The 25,936-nt window shown below is 41.4% G+C and overlaps 1 protein-coding gene across 6 annotated transcripts in view; it reads left to right on the top strand.

Annotated features, from left to right (window-relative positions):
* Window positions 1-25,426, top strand: part of ARHGAP32 (Rho GTPase activating protein 32) — a 282,949-nt gene extending 257,523 nt beyond the window's left edge. For all 6 annotated transcript variants that reach the window (XM_057552728.1, XM_057552731.1, XM_057552730.1 and 3 more), the window contains 10 exons: window positions 502-646; window positions 1,098-1,180; window positions 8,729-8,836; window positions 9,495-9,640; window positions 10,255-10,450; window positions 12,020-12,165; window positions 13,775-13,846; window positions 15,687-16,562; window positions 17,252-18,225; window positions 19,489-25,426. In XM_057552728.1, coding sequence (XP_057408711.1) covers window positions 502-646; window positions 1,098-1,180; window positions 8,729-8,836; window positions 9,495-9,640; window positions 10,255-10,450; window positions 12,020-12,165; window positions 13,775-13,846; window positions 15,687-16,562; window positions 17,252-18,225; window positions 19,489-21,738 — 4,996 coding nt within the window. In that variant the 3' untranslated portion in view covers window positions 21,739-25,426. The remainder of the gene's footprint in view (window positions 1-501; window positions 647-1,097; window positions 1,181-8,728; window positions 8,837-9,494; window positions 9,641-10,254; window positions 10,451-12,019; window positions 12,166-13,774; window positions 13,847-15,686; window positions 16,563-17,251; window positions 18,226-19,488) is intronic.
* Window positions 25,427-25,936: the final 510 nt, after the last annotated feature.

Here is a 25,936-nt window from a genome sequence, read left to right as displayed (position 1 = left end):
CTTTCTTTTAAAATTTGGTGTTGGCTGGGAATTGCTTTATATTGTTTCTGGCTTCCTTATCCGTCTTCCATAAAGCATTCCTGAACTGTACTTCTTGTACCTGAGGAATTTCTGCACATAGTCACACATGGACCAGCTGCCATTCAACTCTAGTTTTCTGAATTGCCAAAACATTGGGTATTTAAACCATTAGGAATTAGAAGTCCTGTTTTCAGATCTGTGTGGTAAGAGCTTCTCTTTCACACACATTTCAGAGATTTCTGTCCATTTTAATATTAAAACTATTTCCTTAATTTCCATTTAGAAAAACACTTCTTTCATGATTAGACATTTGATTACTACTGAAGTCCAAATATAACTTGTATGAAATATAGTCATTTGAAGAAAATATTAACTCACTGAGGTAGAGGTTAATACTTTGGACCTTTCCTTTCTGTTTTAAAGTCATATTTGCTTTTCTTTCAAAAAAATAGTTTTGTTGTCTCTCATCTATCTTTTTAGCCATGAATTTGACTCTGAACATGTTCCCGACCTGACAAAAGAACCCTATGTTCAAGACATCCATTCCGTGGGCTCCCTGTGTAAGCTGTATTTCCGAGAGCTCCCAAACCCTTTGCTCACCTACCAGCTGTATGAGAAGTTTTCTGTGAGTACAAGTCACTTTTAAGTCAAGTTCTGTTTGGAGTTTTGCTGTGGTTTTTTTCCAAAACGTGTGAAGATTGGTTTGGTCATATGAGATAGTTGTATGAGGAAGAGGGGTCCTTTAAAGAAAATAAAAACACTTTACTGCTAGCTGGTCCACAGTCTTCACTGTTTTCACATTTTCACTCTTTCGGTTTCTGACTTTGAGCTGCTAATCTTATAACCCTTGATACTGGTTATCATAAAGTTTTTAAAATATTATCTTTTAATAGATTTCAGTATCCATTTAGTGTGGAAACAAAGTTTACTTCCTTGAATACTACATTGCTTTTCTTCATAGTTCAGCATCAAAGAGTAAAGTCAATTAATCTCAAAGTGAAACTGAATTGTAAATGAAGAACTTTCATCTTTACCAACAAAGCCTAATAGTTTATTTTGCGTTATGGTTGTTCTAGGATGCTGTTTCAGCAGCAACAGATGAAGAAAGGCTGATAAAAATTCATGATGTCATCCAGCAGCTCCCCCCTCCACACTACAGGTAAACCACATGTAAAATACCAGCCAAAAGTAGAAGTCAGTTGTGTAAAAGTGGGTTCTGGGGTTTCTGTTTAAATTTACTTGGAGTGCTAACTATTTAAACTTCTGTTTCTCCATACGTTTGTCTTTATTTGTCTTTGTATCCTCAGGGTCCGGCACAGTGCTCGGCATCCAGCAGGCACTTAACAAATGTTGTATGAATGAATGAACAAATGGATGGTTGACTGAGGCTGTTTGTTCGTTTGTTTTTTGAGACACTGAGAAATTGCTGAAGGTAGTGGGTGTATGACCACAGGTGTGAATACTTTGTGAACTGCTTTGCTTAAATCCAAAATAAATCCAAAATATTGACACAGTGCTGGGTGCCTGTTTACTTGTTTACCCAGAAGATGACCCTTAAGGAATCTTCACTGTTTTAAATTCCTTTTTTCTTTTTGCTGTTTTGTCTGGGGGATTTCCATTGCTTTGTCTTCTGGCTCGCTAATCCATCCTTCTGCTTCATCCAGTCTGCTCTTGAATCCCTCTAGTATATTTTTTGTTAGATTATTATATTTTTCAGCTCTGTAACTTCGTTTAGAACTTTCTTATATTTTTCTCTTTGTTGAAGATCTCTCTGTTCATCCATTCTTTTCTCAAGTTCGGTGAGCATCTTTATGACCATTACTTTGAACTCTTTATCTCTGTTTCATGAGCGTCTTTTTCTGAGGTTTTGTCTTACTCTTTTATTTGGAATATAATCCTTTTTCTCTTCGTTTTGCCTGACCCTCTGTGTTTGTTTCTATGTATTAGTTGAAACAGCTGTCTCCTCCAGTTTTGAAGGAGTGGCTGCTGAGAGATTGCAGAGGGGGGGGTCTGTTGTCTCTGCAGAGCCCTGGGGGTGATAGCCTGACAACATCTGTCTGTCCAATTGTTTCAGTGCTCTGGGGCTCAGAAACGCAAGCCCCCCAGTCCCCAGTACTAGGCGTTCAGGGGGGTGCTCACACCTTCCAGATCTGGCAGAGGTGGGGTCAGAGCTCAGGGAGGAGGGAGCTCCATGTTTGTCATATCCCTCCCACTTGTGGGCCACCCGCCATGGGTGGGGGTAACTGGCACGACTGCACCTTTCCCCTCTGCTCCATCCCAGTGGGGCTTTCCCACCCTGCTTTTTTGTCCTTTCTGTAGAAGAGCTGCCTTGCCAGCCTTTAGGTCTTTTGTGGAGAGAGTCAGCCTATGTGTATCTAGTTATAGCTTTGGTGTGTCCGTGCCAGGAGGTAAGCTCAGGATCTTCCTACACCACCATAATGAACCCTCTCTTTTGTTGCTGCTTTTTAAAACCCAGTTTAATTTGTATGTTAGCTTCGACTCTCAGAAATACTCTTGCTATGTCTGAGAAGACAGAATAAAATGGAGGATGACTGCCATTTAGTGAGAGAAAGAAAATGGCATAAATTATGGATTGATTATAGTGCAAAGAAGCAAAAAGATAAAATTTTAAAATTTCAGTTATTGACAAGAAATTAAATTCAGTAGGTGTTTTAGTAATTCACAAATTAAGTAATTTAGTGCTGACCTTTTCAAAATGACATTGTTCATATATATATTTTTTAAATTGGCACTAAATCAACATGAAAATTTTCAATCAGCATTAAAAATCAACACTTTTTTTAGTCAACTCTGTAGCTGTAAATGCCTGGCAGTCGAGTCAGGAGGTGACTCAGCATTGGCTTGTCCTGTTACTGTGGCCTGTCTTAGGAGGAACGTGAGAACTTTGCGGGGGTCTTAAGGACCCACTGAAGAGTGGGAAAAAACCTCAAAAGAACTTTCGTGAAGGAAGCTCAAGAAATTTAGGTGTGTAGCCCTGAAAAAGAAGGTTGAGAAGACAAATCTGATCAATACACAGTTATTAAAAAATATTTTTAAGGGGGACTAGGACTTTCTTTAACTTACCAGAAAAAGAAACCTAGCGCAATACAGAGAATATTGGCTTTGGTAGATAGACCCAAGTTTGAATTTCCAGCTTCATCACTTACTTGCTGTGTGGCCTCTCCAAGCATCAATCTCCGTATCTGTGAAAATACTAACAATACTAACAATACCTTCTGAAGAGGATGCTTTTTAATGTAATGAGATCAAATGTGTGAATGAGTCTGGCCTTTAATATTTTTTTTAGTATAAAGTGTAGCAAGACAGATGATTAGATTTAAGCCGAGGCTTCTTTATACTTTTACATGAGGTACTACGCGAATATCTTTTCTCTCTAAATTAAAATGGTCAATATAACTTATATACATCGTTTTAAAAAGTCAAACCCTTATGCAAAGCTGTCAGCAAAAAGCCAGCAGTCCTGGGGCTTCCCTGGTGGTGCAGTGGTTGAGAATCTGCCTGCCAATGTAGGGGACACGGGTTCGAGCCCTGGTCCAGGAAGATCCCACATGCCATGGTGCAGCTAAGCCCGTGTGCCACAACTATGGAGCCTGCGCTCTAGAGCCCGTGAGCCACAACTACTGAAGCCTGCATGCGTAGAGCCCATGCTCCGCAACAAGAGAAGCCACTGCAATGAGAAGCCCACGCACTGCAACGAAGAGTAGCCCCCGCTCGCTGCAACTAGAGAAAAGCCTGCGCGCAGCAACGAAGGCCCAATGCAGCCACAAATAAATAAAATAAAATAAAAAAAACCCAGCAGTCTCTTCTCCCCATTCTAATTTCTCTTACCCAGAAGTTATTATTCTCAACTCTTACTTCTAGAGTTTACTCCCCTGTTTTTAAATAGCACGCTTATGTTTTTATTTCCTGATTTTTCATTTTTAGGTATAATTATTTGCCTTCATTTTGTGGTAAATGAGGATGTAGCTGTAGCTCCCCTCCCCCAATAGCACACAAACACACGGCCCCTTCTCTCCTCTTCCTAGTCTGGTTGTATCAGCATTTGGTGTGCAGCCCGAGTTCATTTTCTATGTTGTTGTAACTACTTAACTGTTATTCACAGCTGCATCTAATAGTATACTAGGATTTTATTTACCTTCTGGGATAACTGTGTGTTTTCATGGAGTGATGGCCTGTTTTTGGTTTGCTGAGTATCTGTTGATTGCTGGTCTGTCCCCTGACTCTCTCACAGAACTGTGTATGTTCCCTTAGTTGTATTTAAACATATCAAGCAACCTTTTAAAACAAATTTTTCCCCATGAAAACACCCCTCCTGGTGCCTTCTGTCCCACTGCTCTGCCCGGGTTGATTGCTCTCTGGATCTCCACGCAGCTCCAGCCCTTCACCTTCCTCCTGGAAATTCCCTCCATCACTTTCTTCACGAGTTAGATCCCTTCTCTTCTGGATCTCTGGCTGTCACCTTCCATGTTTTACTCCCTGCTTTCCTAGTGTACGTCTTCGGTAGCTCCGTGAGAAAAGGTGTATGGGAGGTAAATGTTTTGAGACTTTGATATGAAAATGCTCTTATTCTCCTCGAATATTTGACTGATAGTTGGCTATAGAATTTTAGTCTGTAAATAGTATTTTCCCATAATTTTGATGGTATAACACCATTGGCATCTAAGCAAAAATGCTGCAGCAAAGTCTGATACTAGAGTGCTACTTTTTTATATGATCTATTTTGTATTGTGTATATCCTTTCTGGATGTTTTTAAATTTGGAACATACCTAGTGGTCCGTTTCCTTAGTGACTCATCTTGGAGTGGGTTCTTTTTCATTCTTTGCTCTGGGCACTCACTGGGCTTGGAAACTGCTGAGAAATTTTCTTGTATTATTTCCTTGATGGTTCTCACTGCAGCGTAAACCTCATCCCTTTTCTTCATTCTCTTTCTGGAATTGTTTTAACTCTTGAACTAACTCTTTTAGTTTCTCACCTTCTCTTTGTCAGTTTCCACATGTGGGTTTCCTCCAGTCCGTCTCATGATTAAAAAATAAAATTGCTTCTGAGAGCTAACTGCCTGCCTTCCCTTGCTCCCTCTCTTTCTTGTTTCTCCGAATGTTTCTGCTTTATAGCATCCTATTCTATTCTTATTCATAGATCTGTCTCTTCTCTCTGTGAGAATATTATTGGTCAGTACAGGTTGTGTTTTGTTTTAAATTGTTCTCTGCTCCTCACGGTACTTGTTTCCTCCTCATGTGGCAGCTCATCTTTATCAAGACTTTGCAGAGCATCCACTGAGGTTTCATAGAAATCTTTTTAAAATTTTGTTTTATAAATGTTGATAGCATTTAACTTAACTATGAATTAAAGTAACCTTGCATAAACAGTCATAGAAACACTTAACATTGGCTTTAGGTAAGCTTATAATTCAAATGATATTAGTCGAAGTATTCAGTATGTTAGCCAGAGAAACTTATTGTGCCTTGGACATCAATCATCAGTACGTTTTACAGAGGGAATTGAGAGGGTTATTGGTTAATCTTGTGGGTGAATTAAGAGAACATCAGTAAGAAGAGGAGGAAGAAACCCTATCATATATCATACAGAGAGAGAGTATATATGTGTGTATATATAGAGAGAAAGAGTATGTATGTATATACATATGTGTATATACATGTGTATATTGTATACATATATATGTATATATTTCTCATATAGTGAAGTACAAATGTCTTCTATATATTTTATATTTTATACAAATAATCTCCCACCATTTGTTTTATTTATATTCCTTATATATTTATCCCCTGCAGTGTAGTACATTTATATCACCTATTATATATAATTTCTATATATTATAGAAATTATAATGTAGGGCTTCTGGAGCCAATGGCCTGTGTTAGCTGTCTGACCTTGTGACCTTGGGCAAGTTCCTTTGCCTCTGTGGATTCAGTTTCATTGTTTGTAAGAGAGAGATAATAGTACTTTTCTCATAGGATTGTTACGAATATTAAAAGGAAAGCACTCAGAACAAGGCCTGTTAAATAATTACTATTTATATGAGTTAATAACCATTATTATTATCATTGTTATTGTCTGCCGTGTACCTTTATGTTTTAAGTTTGTTATGTATTTTATCTCTACAAACACACATACACAGAAACATAAATGTGTGTGTGAATATATATATATATAAAAATATGCTCATACACATACATATATATTTCCTACTATATTGATACATATAGCTTTTTTACTATATTATGCTTATCTTCTCTACTATTATTTATATTTCTGCTACCAAAGTATATATTCTTCTTTATTATATAGATATTTCTTAATAATATATAGGTATTTCCCCAGGAAATTACACGTATAGCTCCCTTGCTATCTGTTTAATCTTCCCTCTTGAACATTATGTACCTTTCCTGCTGTATATTATATATTGTACAAATATCCTTCTATATGTTTTTTATATTTACTGTATTGCCTATTCTAGATATAACCCGTCTAAAATATAAGCTTCCTGAGGTCACGAATCCTGTCTTATCACTGTATTCTCAGAATAGAAACCTTGCACATAGTAAATGTGCAGTTATATATTGCATATGCATTTTACATATTTTGTACACTATATATTTTATAGATTGCTGATATATGTCTATGTATATAGAATACGTATATCCTAATATTATCCTCTTTTCCTGATGTGCATTATATTACCTACCATGTATGCCCACCTGTTTCATACATATTACTCACTGTATACATATTTCCTCCTTGGCATCTATCTCCTATGTAATGTGTTTTTATATTCTAGTTTCTTCTATGTAATTTGTGTATCTCCTACTTCATATATCTCTTTTCATTCAGACTTTCTAAGATTTAACATTCACATTTTCTAATTCCTTAAATGTTCTTGAAAAACATGATTCTTAATAGTATTCTTTCATGTGAATGGGCCATATGTTATATAAACCTTTCCCCTAATTTGCCTATTTAATCTATTTGTATGGTGGGAGTTTTTTCTCCAATTTTGAACACTGCTATGAGGACCATCCATTTACCTGAATCTTTTGGGGAATCAAGGTTATTTTTTAGGATAAAAACCTGGGAATTCTTGGAAACCAAAAGATCTTAAAAGTTTCTTACCAACATAAAGCAGTTTTCAACTTGTATTCCATAAAGGTATATGCAGTTTATACTCTGCTAAATATGAAATGCTCATTTCATGGCACTCTGACTAAAATCCTCCTTTAGCTTTAAAAAAATCTTTACAATTAGATGTAAAGATTTACAGTTAGATGTAAATCTTTACAGTTAGGTGTGTGAATAAAATGGTGTCTTTTGTTTTAATTTGCATTTCTTTTAAAATACATTTCTGAAGTGCTTTAATCTTTACCTTCCTTCTTCTACTCCTCCGACTCCAAATAATAAAATTTTACATTGTGTTCTAAATACATTTCTCAAGCTTCCTGTCTCTACATTGTCTCCAGGCCAGCCTCACTTCTGTCTGTGTGTCTTTCCTTATTTAACTTGTACAGAAGAGGGACCGAAAATTACCCTTTTTTTTTTTTTTTGGCCAGCTAGAGTAGATACTCAGTGCTATTGACGAGCACAGACTTTTGGAGCCAAGCTGACCTGGATTTGATCCCAGCACCACTTGTCTCTGTAACCTGGGCCAACATTGGCTCTCTCGCCCATAAAATGGGGATGGTAACACTGTGCTTGTGGGGTCTGTTGTGAGAATTTGGTGAGATCCCCTGCAGAGGCTTCTTGAACAGTGCCTTGAGCTGTTATCTTCCTTTTCTCAAATTCATGTCAGGCTCATCTGAATCTTGAAGGCTTATATGTTGACCACAATTTAACTTTAATTTCTGTTTCAAATAATAGTCTTAAACTTCTGTCTCCTGTTCATTGTCTTTAACAGTTTTGTAAGCTGATAGGTAATACCTCTGTGTTTATCTGACTTGACTTACATTTAAGCTGATCATGCTTTATTTCCCAAAATACTCTGCCCTATTGTTTAATCTCTCTCTATATAAAAAATTATTTAAATAAATCACACTTAGAATGTACAAGATAAACCAGGATATTAGGATTTGAAGTAGGCTTTCTATTCCAAGAGCATGTTATTTGTTCAAATATTTTCCCCCTTGGTACCTACTGGAATTTTTCTTTTAACTCTTTTTAGGCTTGTGAAATGTTGTTTTCTTTTACAGAAGAGAAGTTTAAATTCTTTCCTGTTAGCATGTCTGCTGCAAGTAGAATAGCATAACTTCTTGATAGTATTTGTCTAGAAACTAAATTTTGTGGAGGATTCACTTCACAGGTGTCCCTGAAACTAAATTTCTAACAGGCAGGAACAAATATTCCTAAAGATTTCTTTAAAACTAAAGCTGTTTCGTTTTCTGAGCCAGTTCTATCAGAAACTTGCACTTCTTACTGCATCTGCCTTAGACTTTTTTTCTTAGTATTCTGTAGATGTAATTATCGTACATAAAATGTAGAATCCATAATGTTCGGACAGTTCTGTAGCAGTAATAATACTCAAACCTAATAGGCAGCAAAAAAATTTGCTGGGGTTTGTATGGTTTCTTTTTCCATGTTGCCATTGAAAACTTACAAGTTAATTAGTGGAGCTTTTATGCTCTATACTGATACATGGTGTTTCTTTTTTTTAATATGTTGTATTTCATTTTCCAGAACGCTGGAGTTCCTAATGAGACACTTGTCTCTTCTAGCTGACTATTGTTCCATCACAAATATGCATGCAAAAAACCTAGCAATTGTTTGGGCTCCAAACCTGCTAAGGTAAGTTGCATTTGACTTATGACCTGAAGTAGAAACAGAGTGACCTTAAATAAAAGTAATTCATCAGTGTTCCTTAAGGAAAAATTTTTTAAATTAATTAATTAATTTATTTATTTATTTATTTTATTTATCTTTGGCTGTGTTGGGTCTTTGTTGCAGTGCGCGGGCTTTCTCTAGTTGCGGCCAGCGGGGGCTACTCTTTGTTGTGGTGCGCGGGCTTCTCATTGTAGTGGCTTCTCTTGTTGTGGAGCACAGGCTCTAGGCGTGTGGGCTTCTGTAGTTGTGGCATGCGGGCTCAGTAGTTGTGGCTCGAGGGCTCTAGAGTGCAGGCTCAGTAGTTGTGGCACATGGGCTTTGTTGCTCCACGGCATGTGGAATCTTCCTGGACCAGGGCTTGAACCCGTGTCCCCTGCATTGCCAGGCGGATTCTTAACCACTGCGCCACCAGGGAAGCCCAAGGATAATTTTAAAAAGTAAAACTAATATGTTGTTTTTATGAGCATCTTCCTAAAACAGGCAATCGGGGTTTAGCCAAGGCACTGTAAAAGTATGCTTTCTTCCTCTGGTTTGTCTGTGATTTACACTTAAAGCAAAAAATAATGCTCTTTAAGACTGCTGTTTTGGGGACCCTATGATGGTAATGTTGTTTACCCCACAGATCAAAACAGATAGAATCTGCCTGCTTCAGTGGGACGGCAGCTTTCATGGAAGTGAGAATTCAGTCTGTGGTTGTTGAGTTCATCCTCAATCACGTTGACGTCCTTTTCAGTGGGAAGATCAGCGCGGTCATTCAGGAAGGGGCAGGTAGGGCTCTAACAGATGTTGTTCACTACCAGGAACATGTATTAAAACCTCTACCAGGTTGGGAAACTGCATTTCTTATCTCAGTTTAATAAATCTGTCTTAGTAGAAAGCAGCTAATTTATATCTGTTCCCCAAAATGCACAATATAACAGTTATTTTGTATGTTTTTAGTGACTACTAAGTATTAGACCTATCATGATCTAAGTTCATGGCCCATAAAAAATGTATCATGTCACCTATTATTGATGTATATAAAGATGTAATATAGAGCAGCAGAAGTAAAATTCCTTCCAAAACTAAAAATACATGAATGATACTAGGCCTTGCCTAGAATCTTTTAAGAAAGGAAAATAGTTAAATTACTTAAGGAATTTTATATTTATATCTATCACTGTTAATAACCTGGTATGTATCTTCTATTCCTCACTTAGTATAAGGCTCTATTACTTTTGCCATTTAAAAAACTTAATGAAGAAAATATAAAACAACACAGAAAGGGAAATAGATGGATGGACAGGTACACAGATTGTTGTACACACCCACAGATACTTATATTTTTTTCCCCCCGTGTCATAAAGTTTGACTCTCTTCATTGCTTTTTTTTCTTTCCAAAGCTTCTCTATCAAGACCCAAGTCCCTGCTGGTTTCATCTCCATCCACCAAACTGCTGACACTGGAGGAAGCCCAGGCACGAACACAGGCTCAGGTCAATTCTCCAATTGTGACTGAAAACAAATATATCGAAGTAGGAGAAGGACCTGCTGCACTTCAGGGAAAATTTCACACCATAATTGAGTTCCCACCTGAAAGGTAAAATTCATTTAGTCCTCCTCAAAAATGTGCGTTTCATGGCTATTTGTTATTTTCTTTTCTTTTACTTTTGTATTTTCGTATTACTATATTGATTCTGTGCCAGTCCCAGAAAAACCTGTTCCTTCGACTCTGGATGTTACTTCATAGGGACTGATGTGAATGATTCTCGAAAAGCATTACAACATCATGTCATTGTTGGAAAGGAGAGGAAGGTCTGCTGTACAGGGAATATTGTTAGGAAAAATGATACATTTCCTCTATGTCGGGTGTCATTTTCTCTCTGAAATATGTTGTTGAGAAATTAGTTTAGAAATAAACGTTGCGACAGCTTATTCAAAAAACAGTGAATGGATAATGGCGTGACGTTGGTTCCCACTGAGTTCAGAGTAGACCAGCGCTCCTCACAGGGCACCTCCCGACCAGCAGATCGTTCTCGGCCGGCCCCAACCCCAGACCCACTGAACCAGAACTCCGGGGTGGGGTCCCGCAGTCAGTCTTTTATCAGACCTTCCAGGTGGTTCTGATGTGTGACAGAGTTTGAGAACCACTGCTGTTCACTCTCTCAGTGTCCTTTCCAGCTCCTATTCTCTGTTTCTCTAAAGAAATGATAATAACACGGTTTTTATATCTTCTTTACTAAGTTACTGTGGGAAGACTAATGTATGTGAGTTAATTTTGACCTCGGGTTCCTGCTTTGGCTATTACATAGGAATGTGAGGACTTCAACTCCGTGGATTTGGGTAGTACTAATGAAAGTTGAGAATTTATTTCCGCATGTTAGTATACTTCTCTAAATTCCTTTCATTTCCCTTGATTAAAATGTCCTGACAATAGTAAGTTAGAACATCTTTGTCATTCTAAGTTTATCTTCAGTTTCTTGAATTTATATGATACCTCTACAATTTTCTCAAAAACCTCTTTATAGAATAGTAATCAAGAGTGTCGATGCTGGGATACAGATAGACCTGGGTTCCAACTCTGACTCCATTATTTACTAGTTTTACAACATTAAGGAAGTCACTTAAACTTCTTAGTGTCATAATTTCCTCAGTTGTAAAATGAGAATAATAATACCTACCTCATATGGTTTTATATAACTTAAATGAGATACTACATATACAGTTAGCATAGCGCCTGGCATTCAGTATATGTTAGTTATTTTTCTTAATACTTTTCTTCTTTTTTGGCTTAATTCTCTTTCCTCACACCTAAAATCATTTTCTTCAACTCTGTTTTATTTTTGGAGTTTTAATATTTTCTATTCCCAAATATGTCTGATTCTCACTTATTTCATGGATTGTGAGGTTAGATCCAAATATGAAAATCTGTATAAAAGTTATCTTTGTGAAACTAGTTACTACAATTAAACTTCGTACATGTAATTTTCATTTCCTGCTTCAGCTGCACGGCTCAGCTGCACTGAGTGGAGAGAGCTCTGTGGAGGGTGGGGTTGTACTGTGTCGGCTGGGCCTCTCCAGGCTGCTTGCTTCTTTCCATCGTTTATTCTTTGTCCATAAGTAAAGGTGGCCCCTTGGGTGTCTTAATACAGATTATTTTCTCTCATAGGAGGAGGCCTCAAAATAAAATGAAAAAATCTCCTGTGGGCAGCTGGCGTTCCTTTTTCAACCTGGGGAAATCATCATCTGTTTCTAAACGAAAGTTGCAGCGTAATGAGAGTGAGCCCTCAGAGATGAAAGCCATGGCTCTGAAAGGTCAGTGCGTCACGCCTTCCCTTCTCTCTGCGCTGCGGGAGCAGTTTGCCTGTGGGGCCACGCTTCCCAGCCTAGAATGCGGCTATTCTCTAACTCAGACACAAACTCACCACATTGTTATAACAGGCTTCAACAGGATGCGTCCTAGTTGTGTTGTTACACGTGAATTGTCTTCTTTGATCAGTGCTTCATCCCCAAATACGTATTATATATAAGTGTGTAGAAGTTCCCAATTCCTTTGGAAACTATATAGACTATATATAGTGTGAATGTGGTTAAAAATTCACAATATATTTGTAATGTAGTTTGTATATTGTTGGTAATAAAAAATAACTGCTGTGGTATTTAAACTTACTAGTCTACATATTTATAGATTTTAAAAATGACAAAATCATATTTCAACATGCCTTTAAGAGTTTATAAGTCTTATAACCAAAGAAGGTATCTTTTTACCAGATGATTCATTGATGAGAGTATCTTATTGGATAGATAAATCTATTACTGTGTTGTTGAAAGTACTGCTCTTTTAAAAATCATTTAAATCTACCGATATTAACAGGTTCTGAATCTAGGAAGGAAAGTAGTGCTTACATCTTGGGTAATGTTAGAAATACAACATTCAGTTCATTTAATTCATCATTCATTCAGTTTGCGATCATGTACATCTTTTCTTCTTAAAAGGATACCGGTCATTGGATTTAGGGCTCACCCTAAATCCAGTTTTGTTGCCGCAATATCGGCTTCCCTGTGCACCGATGCCGAACAGAAATATGGAGACAGAGATTTTGGAGGAAGAGAGAGATGGCTTTATTTTTCTGCCAGGCAGAAGGGAAGACACAGCAGGCTAGCGCCTCAAGAACTGTGCACCCCTGTCCTGGGGAATTACAGGGGTTCTTATAGGTGGAACTCCCAAGGATAAGTGATAGGATCAAAATGGTGAAGGTCTTGCATTCTTCTTCTTCTTCCAGTATTTTAAAACAGTCACTGCTGGCGTCAGGCAGCCTGTTAATTGGGTCCGTTCATCTCTGGGTCATCAGCCTGCGACCTTCTTTCTGAAATGTAAACAGCTACAAGGGGTGATTTGCTACAAGAGAATGCAGCAAGAGTAAATGCCAGGTGCAGGGTACAATACATATGGAATCAGAGAGAAATTAGCTTTGTGAAGGACATGTCTAGCTACAAGTATTTGTTAGTAGTAACAGCTAAAGAATAACCAGGATTGCTTAACTCTTTCAGGGCTGTTTATGCTGTTTCCCCAGCCTGTGCATTGTTGCTTATTTTTCTTGTTTATCAGAAAAGTCTCATTTCTATTTTCGCTGCAACAGTATGAGATCATCTCAAGACATACTGATCTTTAGGAAATATAAAAGCAAGTTTTAAAACTCATCTCTATTCTCAAGTTCACAATCCTTTAGAAAAGATTTTTCACATAGGAAACCACTTGAGAAAACAGTACAACACATTATAAAATACAATGCAAAATTGAATATGGTTGCAAAAATATGGTTACTCTTGGAAGTTTAAATATGTGCACAGAAAAGCACTGTTCCCTTTCAGTACATATGTAACGGTGGATAAAGCCTGACACTGTTTGGTTTCGACTCTTCAGGTGGCAGAGCAGAAGGGACCTTGCGCTCAGCTAAGAGTGAGGAGTCCCTCTCTTCCCTCCACGCTGCCGATGGTGAGACTAAAGCATCAGTTGTTTTATTCTAGAATATATTTCATAAAAGGACACACAATTAAGTATATTTTATAAATACATGCTTAATAAATAGGCTATAGACTATAATTTCCTAAAAATACTAGTATCTATTGATATTTAGCATTGTCCATTGATGTTTTAATATGGTACCAGTCTTTAATTTCTTCACTTTTGACATGATTGCTATTCAATTTACATAAAAATAGGTGAAGTGTTTTAAGTTAACCATTTATATTTATTAATGCCCAGCGGAAAATGGTGTTAATAGTATTTCTTTCTTTAAATTTCACAATGAGAGCACAATGTTTGTTACAAAGTATAAAATTAAGCAGTTTTGATGTTTAGACCACTAGTCTTTTGTCTTGCCAATTTAACCTGACGTTAAATCTCATGCATCACTTTGGTTAGAGGCAGCCCTCATTATCTGAGGATGATTAGTACCAGGAAAAGGCAACTTAAAGTGAATCTGCTTTAAAATGGGGGCCGAAATTTTACGGTAAATAGTACAAAAGGATTTGATCGCAACTTGAAGAACAAAACTAAAAAATTTTGAAAATAACTTTTTAGCTTCCGTTTAGCGTAAGTCGGGTTATAGTTGCAACTCTGTACTAATTTTTAGAATGAACAAAGATTACTTCCACGTTGACTTGGAGGGAGGTAGAACTTTTTTGACAAAACCATGTAGTTTAGCAAATAGGACGTCCTCCACGTCACGTTTGGCTTGTACAGCAGTATGGTAAAAAAGGCCCTTGTTACAAAAATAATCAAGAGCTGCATTGATTTCCCACGGACTTTTCTTAATCCACTGGTATTAAAATTGTGCTCTTTTGAAGTTTCCTGGGGTGTCTTCCTTCCGGTCAACTTGCTCATCCTCATTTATAACTTCTAACTGCCAGGTCCTTATTGACCGATGGCTCTGCTTGTGATTCAACAGATCCTCGCATTTCACTTCTGTTGGGTGTCTGACATCTTACTGGTTTTCCAAGATTTTCCATTTCACTGAAGTTAAGAGAATGGTTCACAAAAACAATGCAGTGGGCTGCGTAGGTGCTTGTATTAAGCAGCAAATAATATTTGAGTAGGGATTACTTTTATAAGTGGTCAACACATTAGTGGATGTATTTGTGTTAAGACAGTGCCTCTTTATAGTACATTTTCACTATGGCAATTCTAATCATTGTAATAGAATAATGAGATAGAGGACTTCTTTTACCAGTTGGATGTTTAGCAGTATCATAAAATCAGGTAATACTCTACCACTCTTAAGGCCTCTCCTTGAGGAACTTAAAGCCTGTTCTTGTTAAAGAAAAAAAATATATTTTTAAGTATTTGAAAGGAATCCTTCACTAAATATATGTAAACACTTCTTTCTGAGAAGTTCAATTTTGTAGAAATTTGGGTATGAGGATTTTTCCTCAGAAAAACAAACAGAAAACCCTTTTTGCTATTGTACATCCAAAGTACCATTTAAAGTGGTTAGTTCTACCTCACACATCATGTGTGAGGTCAGTGATAAAATCAGACAAAAAGAAATGAAAAACTTGGGCAAAGTCACAAGAGTCAGTGTTGGACTAGTAATAGAATCTAAGACTTTTGAGTCCTTTTTCCTATTGAAACCATCAAATGCATTCTCCCTCTGATTGTATCAAATGTGTTTGTTCTTTAGCATTTGCTTTGGGAGTTCCGTCTGTGTGCCCCAAGAGACAATTATGTTTTCTTACTGTATATGGTATGTTTCTGCTGTACTAAGTAGATGATTTGTCACGGCACCGTGTATCCTGTGACATTCATACTCTGATACTGTATCCATTTTTACCAGGTGATTCCAAGCTGTTCCGACCCAGGAGACCCAGATCTAGCAGTGATGCCCTGAGTGCCTCTTTTAATGGAGAGATGCTGGGGAACCGCTGTAATTCCTACGATAATCTGCCTCACAGCCACGGAAGTGAGGAGGAAGTAGGGCTGCTGCACATTCCGGCTCTCGTGTCTCCTCATTCAGCTGAGGATGTTGATCTGAGCCCACCAGACATCGGGGTAGCCAGCCTGGATTTTGATCCGATGTCATTTCAGTGCAGTCCTCCTAAGGCCGAATCAGAATGTCTGGAGAGCGGGGCTTCCTTTCTAGACTCATTGGGATACTCCAAGGATAAACAGAGTACCAATAGAAAGGACACGGAAGCAGGTGGTAGCCAGTCTCAGACTCCAGGAAGTACTGCAAGTTCTGAACCTGTCTCTCCTCTTCAGGAGAAACTGAGTCCATTCTTTACCCTGGACTTGAGCCCAACTGAAGAGAAGTCATCTAAGCCAGCCTCTTTCACTGAAAAGGTCGTCTATGCTTTCTCTCCAAAGATTGGACGGAAATTAAGTAAATCCCCCTCTCTGAACATATCTGAGCCAATTTCAGTGACCCTTCCCGCTCGGGTGTCAGAAGTCATCGGTACTGTCGCAAACACAGCAGCTCAGAATGCACCTTCTCCGGCCTGGAACAAAAGTGGCGAAGAAAGTGATGTCATAAATAGATCCCCCACCCAGGTAGTAAAGATAAAAGCAAACGAGAGAGAGGCCCAGGAAGGGTGTGAGTCTGAAGTCCAGCCCCTGGACCAGGTGGCTGCTGCAGACGCAGACCCGCCAGGGAAGGAGGAACCTGCCTCAAGCAGTCAGAGTAAGGCTGTACCTTCTGGACAGGCTCAGACAGGTACCATTTGCTTTCCTCCATTCTTTCTGTAAGCTAAGAGGGATCTTCAATCCTGTGTGCCAACTGTGCCTTTTAAGAGAGAAGTTTACTCCACAGCTAGCCTTTAATCAAACAGAATGTTTTTCTAGGTGGTGCTGATGGCTCAAAGCCCTAAATTAAAATCAGTCAAACAAAAAATCCCCCAAAGGGCCAGTGGTCCTGCTTCAGACCTTCATAAAGTCCCCTTATCTCCTTGGACAGTCAGAATTCCTGGATAATTTTTGCACAACTTCGTAGCTCTTGATTCTGTTTTGTCTTCTGATAAAACACCTATATTATAGCCTTACAAGTTAACCAGCCAGCCTACACCATCAAATATAAAAACTATTCTTAATAACAATCTGCAAGCACTTGAAGCTTGTTTTCTAAGCAATCTTTTCTGAGCCAGGTGAGGGACCTGCTTCACCCCCATCTCTGTAGCAATCCAAGAGGAGATTGCAGTCTTAAACACTCTTTGTTTTAGTTTTCCTTCTGAACCAGATGTGTTTTCTACAGCATTTGCATGTGGGATAGAAGATCGTGGATTGCCATTTTGAAATATGGAAGGCCCCCAATTTTTTTAGTGATGAAATGGGGAATGTTTGGCTTTCCGTATAGGATAACACAAGCTACCTTTTCACTTTCATTTTTTTTTCCCAATTTCCCACCAGGAGCAGATACCCATGACCCCCCTCAGGATTCCGTTCCTGTAAGTTCAGTCTCTCTTATCCCACCACCACCGCCTCCGAAAAATGCTGCCCGCCTGTTGGCGCTGGCCTTAGCTGAGTCTGCACAGCAAGCCTCGACCCAGTCGTTGAAGAGACCGGGCGCTGCCCAGGCTGCTTGTACACATTACGGAGACGCAGCAGTGGCCGCGACCGAAGAGAAACTGCCCACTGCCTACTCTAGTGCTACCCTAGATAAAGCCTATTTCCAAACCGATAGGCCAGCTGAGCACTTCCACCTCCAGACCAAGGCCTCCGGAAACTGTGACCAGCCAGCACCGGATACGGCAGCTACTGGGGTTTATACCCATTCCAGCGCCACTGAATCTGGGGAGCAACGACACCCAGCAGACATACCAGGCAATCAGCCGCCTCGAATCTATTTATCTGGGGACCCAGAAAAGGCCAGGGTCGCTTCAGCTCCCTTAACAGATTCTGAGTCTGATGATCACATGAGTTTCCCTGAAGCCCAGCCTGTGAAGACCAGTATGCCGACTGTCTCCTTTGTGGACCAGGGTCAGCTTCATTTCTACAGTGGAGATCAGCCTCCTTCTTACCTTGGCGCAAGTGTGGATAAGCCCCATCACCCTTCAGAACTTGCAGACAAAGCTCCCGCACCTTCTAATTTGCCTAGGGACAAAATCTACCCTCCTTCTGGGTCCCCTGAAGAGAATACCAGCACAGCCCCCGTGGCGTACATGACCACTGCTCCAGCAGCAGCTGACGTGAGCGCCAGGGAAGCCAACTGGGATGTGGTCGAACAGCCCAGCGCAGCAGGGTTCACCGCTGCCACCCTCCAGCTCGGTCACAGAACTCATCGTCCCCTCCCCCCGCCTCCTTCCCAGAGACCCTCAGAGCAGCTCCCAGTCCTGGGGCAGGTACAAGCCGCAGCCAGTATAGGACTAAGCAACGCCCACAAGGTAAGAAGGGGGGAAGTCAGCAAGGGGAAATGTGTATTTTTCCGAAGGTATGTCACTTTCCAGCAGGGTGTGTTGTTATCTTGAGTGAGATCTGACATCTGCCTTGAAGTCCTGTGGCAGGTTTCCATGAAGCATTTCCCAGTTGAGGTTGGCATCTGCCTTTATTGTGATGCTGGTTTTCCTCTGAAAAAGGCGTGGTTACTCGATGGCTCTAGTTGAACGATACCTGCTCCCTTTAGTTCCCAAGCATGTAGGTAGTTTCTTCATAAAAGTACGAAGAGATTGTGAACGAACGAGTCAAGCCGGGCCTTAGGTGTCAGGGCTGCAGGGCTTTCCCGGCTCCGTCACTGATTCACTGTGGCTCTGGGCAAGTCGTCCAACCATGTCTGCCAGTTACTCACGTCTGCACTACCAAAGCGCTGTATTCTCAGGACATTTGAAAGACTTTCTGCCTTACAGACTTTTTAGCAGTATCAGAGGTGACAGTGTCCTAGGACTTTTTGTTATTTTCTCAACGTTAACCAGCAGATTGTTCTATAGTTAAGCACCTGTTTTGATGAGAGAATGTTATACGCAGAATGCTAAGGGTTTTTGTGGTCACCTTGAACTAAAAGGACTTCGCTATCTAGTCTTCTGTGCGGGATGCTCGTTCTAGTGGCTGCTGCTCAAGGGGAGCGTGCCTGCAGCCCTGCAGTGAGGACCACGTTTGGCTTCTGCTGCCACAGACCAGCTGGAGCACAAGGAGGGAGGGAGAGACAGGGGCTGTTGGATGCCACCTAGACGAGTCCCTTCCTGTCCTTCCCTGGACTTGGGGCTGAAAACTGTCCACTGGGCAGCCGTGAGTCACTTTAAAAACCTCTCCAGATAGAATCAATGCTTCTTGTTTAACAGAATGTTCTTGGTGTTGAGACTGAGCTACACAGGTAGACCAGGTGTATGTGTTTAACCTGGTGGTTATTTGGCTAAACTTCTGTTTGGTCTGCACAGTAAGATAGTGTCATGGGCACCTCATCTCACGTTGAAAACCTGTCGTTCGTAAATTGGAACAGCTCTCCAAAGGTGGGATGGCTGCTACACCAGATGGCTGAAAAGAAGGCAGTGGGGACAGGCAGGTCTCTGTCCTGTCCAGGGTATCCGCACAGCTTGGGAAATTTCAAGCTGCTGCCCAAATGGCCTCACCTTGTGAGTTGTGAATTTAATAGCGTTTGATTCCATAGAGGGGAGCAGAAAAAACAAACTCATAATGTTTTCATCTTTCAATAGGTTCAAGGAGTAGCTCTGGCTCCAGAGAGGCCGCCTGAACCCAGAGCCCTGGGTGAGCCCACGCCCGTCCTGGTCGGCGACGGCGGGGCAGCTGCGCAGTGTGCCGCCTCTGCCCCTGCTTCCCAGCCCAGCCTCCCCGAAAAGGTGCGGGAAGGCGCCAGGGCCCCCCCGCTGCACCTGCGTGGCGAGCCCATCCCCGTGCACTCCTGTGGCTTCCCTACCCCGGGGCCCCCCACCAGGACCGTGGAGAATAAAATCACCGCTGCCATCCACTCCGGCGGCGCAGACACGTCCAGCAGCTCTGGGCACCATCCCTTTGTCACGACTTCCTCGGCCTCCGTGGAGGACGTTTTGCCTTTACCACTCCCTGTCCCGCAAGCCAAGCTTGCCTCTCAGAAAACTGCTTATTCCACCTTTGCTAGGCCTGATGTCTCCACCAATCCCTTTGGTCCAGAAAACTGTCTGCATTTCAGTTTGACTCCAGACTGCCAGTACCGCCCCCAGAGCGTTCCCCCTCATCACGGCAGAGTGGAGCAGCGCCAAGCGTGCGGTTCCAGATCGGAGACACCGGCCTCCGCGGGTCCTCGGTACAACACGTACGTGGCCCCGGGAAGAAACGTGTCTGGACACCACCCGAAGCCGTGCAGCCGGGCCGAATACGTGTCCGCTCTGAGCTCCTCCGTTAGGGGCAGTTGTTACTCCGAAGAAATGCCCCTGTACCCCACCATCCGCAGGGTGCAGTCTCTCCACACCCCTCCGTCGTCCATGATTCGCTCTGTCCCCATTTCGAGGACAGAGGTGCCCCCAGATGATGAACCAGCCTACTGCCCAAGACCCCTGTACCAGTATAAGCCATATCAGTCCTCCCAGGCCCGCTCAGATTATCACGTGACTCAGCTCCAGCCTTACTTTGAGAATGGCCGGGTGCACTACCGCTACAGCCCCTATTCCAGTTCTGGTTCCTATTACAGCCCAGACGGGGCCCTGTGTGACGTGGACGCCTACAGCACGGTGCAGTTGAGGCCCCTTCACCGCCTGCCCAACCGCGATTTTGCTTTCTACAATCCTAGGCTGCAAGGAAAGAACGTGTACAGCTACGCTGGTTTTCCTGCACGTCCCCGGGCCAACGTGACTGGCTGTTTCTCTGCTAATGACCACAGTGTAGTCAACATGCCTCCAGTCGCCGACGTAAAGCACACTTACACCTCATGGGATTTTGAGGACATGGAAAAATACCGCCTGCAGTCCATCCGGAGGGAGAGCCGTGCGCGGCAGAAGGTGAAAGGGCCCGTTATGTCCCAGTATGACAACATGACCCCCGCGGTGCAAGACGACTTGGGTGGGATCTATGTCATCCACCTGCGGAGTAAATCAGATCCTGGGAAAACTGGACTTCTCTCGGTGGCAGAAGGAAAGGAGGGGCGGCACCCAGCCAAGGCCCTCAGTCCCGAGGGAGATGACCGCCTCTATAGGAAGCATCTGGAGCCAGAGTTCGACAGAGCCCACCACCACGGAGGACACGGCAATGGGCAGTCAGAGAAGCCGACCCTCCCTCAGAAGCAGAGTAGCCTCAGGAACAGGAAGCTGCACGACATGGGCTGCAGTCTCCCCGAGCACAGGGCACGTCAGGAAGGAAGCCATAGGCAGCTGTGTGAATCAAAAAACGGGCCACCTTACCCGCAGGGAGCCGGCCAGCTAGATTATGGGCCCAAAGGGATTCCGGACACTTCTGAGCCAGTCAGCTACCATAACTCTGGAGGGAAATATGTTCCATCAGGGCAGGAGTCTCTAAGACTGAACCACAAAGAGGTGAGGCTCCCCAAGGAGCTGGAGAGGCCTCGGGCTAGGCAGATGGCAGCCCCAGAGAAACACTCCAGAGACTGCTGCAAGGAGGGGGAACACCTCACGCAGTCAGCAGTCCCGCCCCCCAAGCCAGAGAGGAGTCACAGCCTGAAGCTCCACCACACCCAGAACGTGGAGAGGGACCCCGGCGTGCTGTACCAGTACCAAGCACACGGCAGGCGCCAGGGCAGTGGGACCGTCGGGCCCCAGTACGATAACCTGGAGGGCTACCACTCCCCGCCCCAGCACCAGCGAGGAGGCTTCGGAGCAGCGGCGATGGGCACGTATGTGCCCCCCAGCTTTCCCCACCCACAGAACAGGACATACGCTACAGCTCTGGGGCAGGGTGCCTTCCTGCCCACAGAGCTGTCCTTGCAGCATTCTGAGACACAGGTCCATGCGGAATGAGCCCCGGGAGCAATAGAGTTGAAGCAGCCTCTGCTGGACAGTGGACTGTTCTATTTTTTTCAGTAACCAAAAAAAAAAAAAAAAAAAAAAAAAAAAAAAGGCTACAAAACCCCCGACCACATTTAAAAAATAAGAAGAAAAATAAATCGCCATCTTTTTCCCCCTTCCCTGCTTCATCACCACCTCTTCCATCTACAGACTGTGTCATTTTTGTCATTTAAAGATCTGAAAGATTGTACAGCACTGTGTTGAAAATCTCATAAAGAAATTTGTTACAGACCATACTTGCCATATATAAGGGCTGATTTGTAAGAGCCTGAGGACTGCCTTTAACTGAATTTGAGTTTGACTTCGTCCTTCCTAGCATTTTCTGTGTCCTTCAGAGCAGCTGCTGCCCACTTCCCTGAAGGTCTTTGTGTGTCCTGTCTGTCCCCACTTGCTTTCCCAGTAGCCACGTCTTGCCTAGAGGGACACCCGCTTTTCTCAGTTCATTCCCCCTGTCTTAGAAGGGGCTGTGTGTTATGTTAGAGTGGAGAAAAACTTCTCCTTGATCCTTCACATAAGTCTATTGGACATTTAGAAAATTATAACAAAAAAAGGAATTAAGACTTTAAGCATTTAATAGTCATCACAAAATGTCAGACCACTCAGATCCGGGCTGAACCATGCTTTTCACACCCTTCCATAGTTTCTCCTCACAGTTCGGTGAAGAGACTCATCTCACTGCAGAGGGATTTTTAAGTTAGAATTAAAGAAACTTCTTAGGTGGACGTCAGTGACCTTTGTTAGTACCAGAAAATGACATCAGTGGTTCTAAGCTGCTGCCTGCCTTCAGGTTTTTTTTTTTTTTTCTCAGTAATATTTGGTAAATTGTGATCCTAGTGAAATATTTCACACCATTTGTTTTCCTGAAGCAACTTTTGTTTTTCATTTAAAAAACAAAACAAGACAGCATGGTTTGACTGGATAAACACATAATTTATCATGATTACAAATTTACATGTTAATTTGTTTCTAAACCAGGTGTCCTGGGAATTCTTAAAATAGCTACAGGTTATCTGTTAGTAAACTGAGCGTTCCTGCAATAACCACTTAGCACAGCCCGTTTCACCTGCTGGAATTCTGGGCAGTGACCGTTTACACCCTGAGGAATGAACGTACTGTTTCTTCCCTCTGTCCTTGTGCGATCACAGTCTTACTGTAATTGCCATCCACACCAGCATTTCAGGTATAGTCCTTACAACGCTGGAGACATGTTAAACATGTTCATACCCAGGACTTTCTTTTGAAAGTTGCATTCCATTTTCTCAACCCACCTCACCACGTATGCCAGACTAGAAGGCAGTCCTGTATTTATAAAACGAGTTGAGATTGTCATGTCATTCCATAGCTCTTTATAATACTTGATTTTTATACATTCACATGTTTTAAATGCTCAGTTTGTAGAAGATACTAGAAGAATTTCATTCCATTTACTGGATGGTTGCTGCTCTGGCTTTTTAAAACTTGGAATTTTATTTAGAGCAAAGAAAAATCTTCTAAGAGGCTAAATTCATGCTGCTATTATTGCTGTGAAATTGTATAAAGATTAGGATTCATGCCAGTTTTTTTTAATCTAAAATATCATGTGATTGCATTTTAAGGGTTTATATTTAGAAAATAATAAAGTTTTAAGAGCAACACATTTACCTATATGTGGAAATATGCTGTAAGGTTTTCTTTCGTTCCCCCAGAATTGATCAGAGAGATTCAATAAAGATCATGGTAGAAATCCTAAAATTATGGAAAAGGTCTGCAGAAATTCGGGCCTCTAGATGAAAGGTGCAGACCCACCTGGTATATAGTCACAATGGTAGGGAACCTGATAGGATACTTCCATTTAGCACACACACATCAAGAGCTCTGTGCAGGAATTTGCTCTTTGGTGAATGTGCAGCACTAATATTTTTTCAACCACAGCCATCTTTTTGTCAGTAGGCAATCCATTGTCCCCTTGCGATAATACAAGCCCTGTAAGCTCTCACCAACAGCAGGGAGACTAGGAAGTGGAGCTGGTGTGACCCGGAGATACAGATGGCTTTAGGAACTGAGAGCCTAGAAGGGTGTGGCTGAAGGTGTCCAATTTTAACATGTGTGGATTTGTCATGCACATTATTTACTCCTGAAACTAAGGTCTATTTTATAAATACTAAGCTTAATTCTTGAAGGCGGTTACTTTATTAAAGTGCTGTGGGTTTAGAAATGTCAGGTAAATATTTTGAATACAGAATAATGACTCAAATTCCTGGTATAAGTGTGAAACACAAACTTTAGGTAAAATCTACAGTTGTTGCACTTAGTGTAGGTACAGCCTTAACTCTGGGTTCAGTTATTTGAAGGACTTTGCCAGTATCCTTCCCTTTCTCATATTGTGGGTAGACGGCAGGTCACTGTGACCCGGTTAGCTCAGCATGGTTCACCTTGTGTGTGACTTCACAGATTGAGTAACTGTTTTGACATGGAGCATTATGATGAGGAAATGGAGCTGCCTTATGCATTAAACCCAGAATTTAATTCTGTTGGTATTTTCATAGCCATGTCTCCAGATTTTATCCTTTTTGGAAAAATTCTGATACCACAGCTTTGTTTGATTGAAATAAATATTCCCTGGATGTCTGGCCAGAGACTTTGCTAACAGCCCCGGAGATGCCATCTTCTTTCAGTAAATTTCATCTGAGCCTTATCACTTCCTGTGGTCAGTTTCCTTCTAAACATGCAAGTCCCTGGGGACGGTCCCAGGATAGGGCCTGCACGTTTTTATAATGGCAAAGCATTTTTTAAAAGGGTCAGGTTGAAATGTTCTAGGACTAATCCTGTAAAGAAGAGGGACCATTAATGTGAGTGGGGGTAGAAGAATAGGTTATTACCACATCTGAAGCAGCAATAGACATATACAGTGTAAATTTGAAATTTGCCCTTTCGTTTAAAAAAGGAGCCTGCAAAGTCCATATATCTGTTCCCAGCCCTATCAGTCACCCATTCAATATGTTGGCAAAGTATCGTCTGAGCAGTGTGTGTAAGAAGTAATGAAGAAAGCAAAAGGATGTCAGAAAGTTAATTCCAAATGGTTAGAGGCATGTGATTTTTAGTACTGTGTGTTACGGAAATGTCAGGAATGGTATATTTTAACCGTGTGCAAGCTAATGTCAGTGTGCACAGAGGGTCTTTTTTCCTTTCTCGATTAGTGCTGTTAGTGTTCAAAGAATAAAAATGGTTGTTTTACAGTTTAGATTCCAAGGTAGCAAAATCTGATTTTTCAACCATGACCTGCATGAGAGAAGCATCCTAGGAAGTCTTAGATCATACTTCTGAGTTCTTAACTTTAATTTATATAGTGTTTTTTTATGTTTTAATATTTTTGTGAACTGGTGTAAATTGTTAATGCATATAAGCTTGTGTATTTTTGTAAATAGTTTGTGACTTATTTCTTGACCCATATGTAAATATTTAGAGTCTCATTTCTTCAAAAGTTATTTGAAGCTGAGTTGTGGGTTTGGGGTTTTGTTTGTTTCTTTGTTTTGGATGGGGGTGGGGGGAGAGAAGGGATTTTGTACTCTGATAACCCAGATGGAGATACCTTGTGGTTTAAAGCAAATGTCCCACTGAAAGCAATTCAGATATCAACAAAATTATTTCAGGTTAAAACAGACTTCCTTGTGTATGTGTTTCCTTTTTAACCTAATATGAATTATAACAAAATAGATGGGGTAATTGGGGGTATTCAGACCAAAAGATTAGCATTTGTATGACACAGACTATTATACCAAAAGGAATATTATTTTATTTGAGGGAAGGGACTTAATGCCTCCTGTTTTTATCTGTCACAGTACGCTGCCTGGCCGACTCTTCCCCAGGTCAGACAGTACCTTTAGAACTGCAGAAACCTTGACCTGCACCGGAGGGTCTGGGCAGACTTGCTGCACGTAGGGCCGCCCTCAGGCATCTGTGCACTGGGCTGCCGCCTGGCTCCCACACTTGCAGTGTCCAGGAGGCTGAACTGGCTTCTTAGGGTTCCCCAGAAGGGGGCTCTGAATAGCAACCACATTTCTAAAGATTCCCACACAGCATCTTGGACATCCTGTGTACTTTGCAGAGTGAAATGACCAGAAAAGAATCAACTCCTACACTCAGTCACCTGTGGCCAGGTGGTTTGTGGATA

Source organism: Balaenoptera acutorostrata, chromosome 9 (genome assembly GCF_949987535.1).
Source record: "Balaenoptera acutorostrata chromosome 9, mBalAcu1.1, whole genome shotgun sequence".
Lineage (NCBI taxonomy): Eukaryota > Metazoa > Chordata > Mammalia > Artiodactyla > Balaenopteridae > Balaenoptera > Balaenoptera acutorostrata.
Note: the sequence above shows the minus strand (reverse complement) of the source record. Positions and strands in the feature narration are given on the sequence as shown.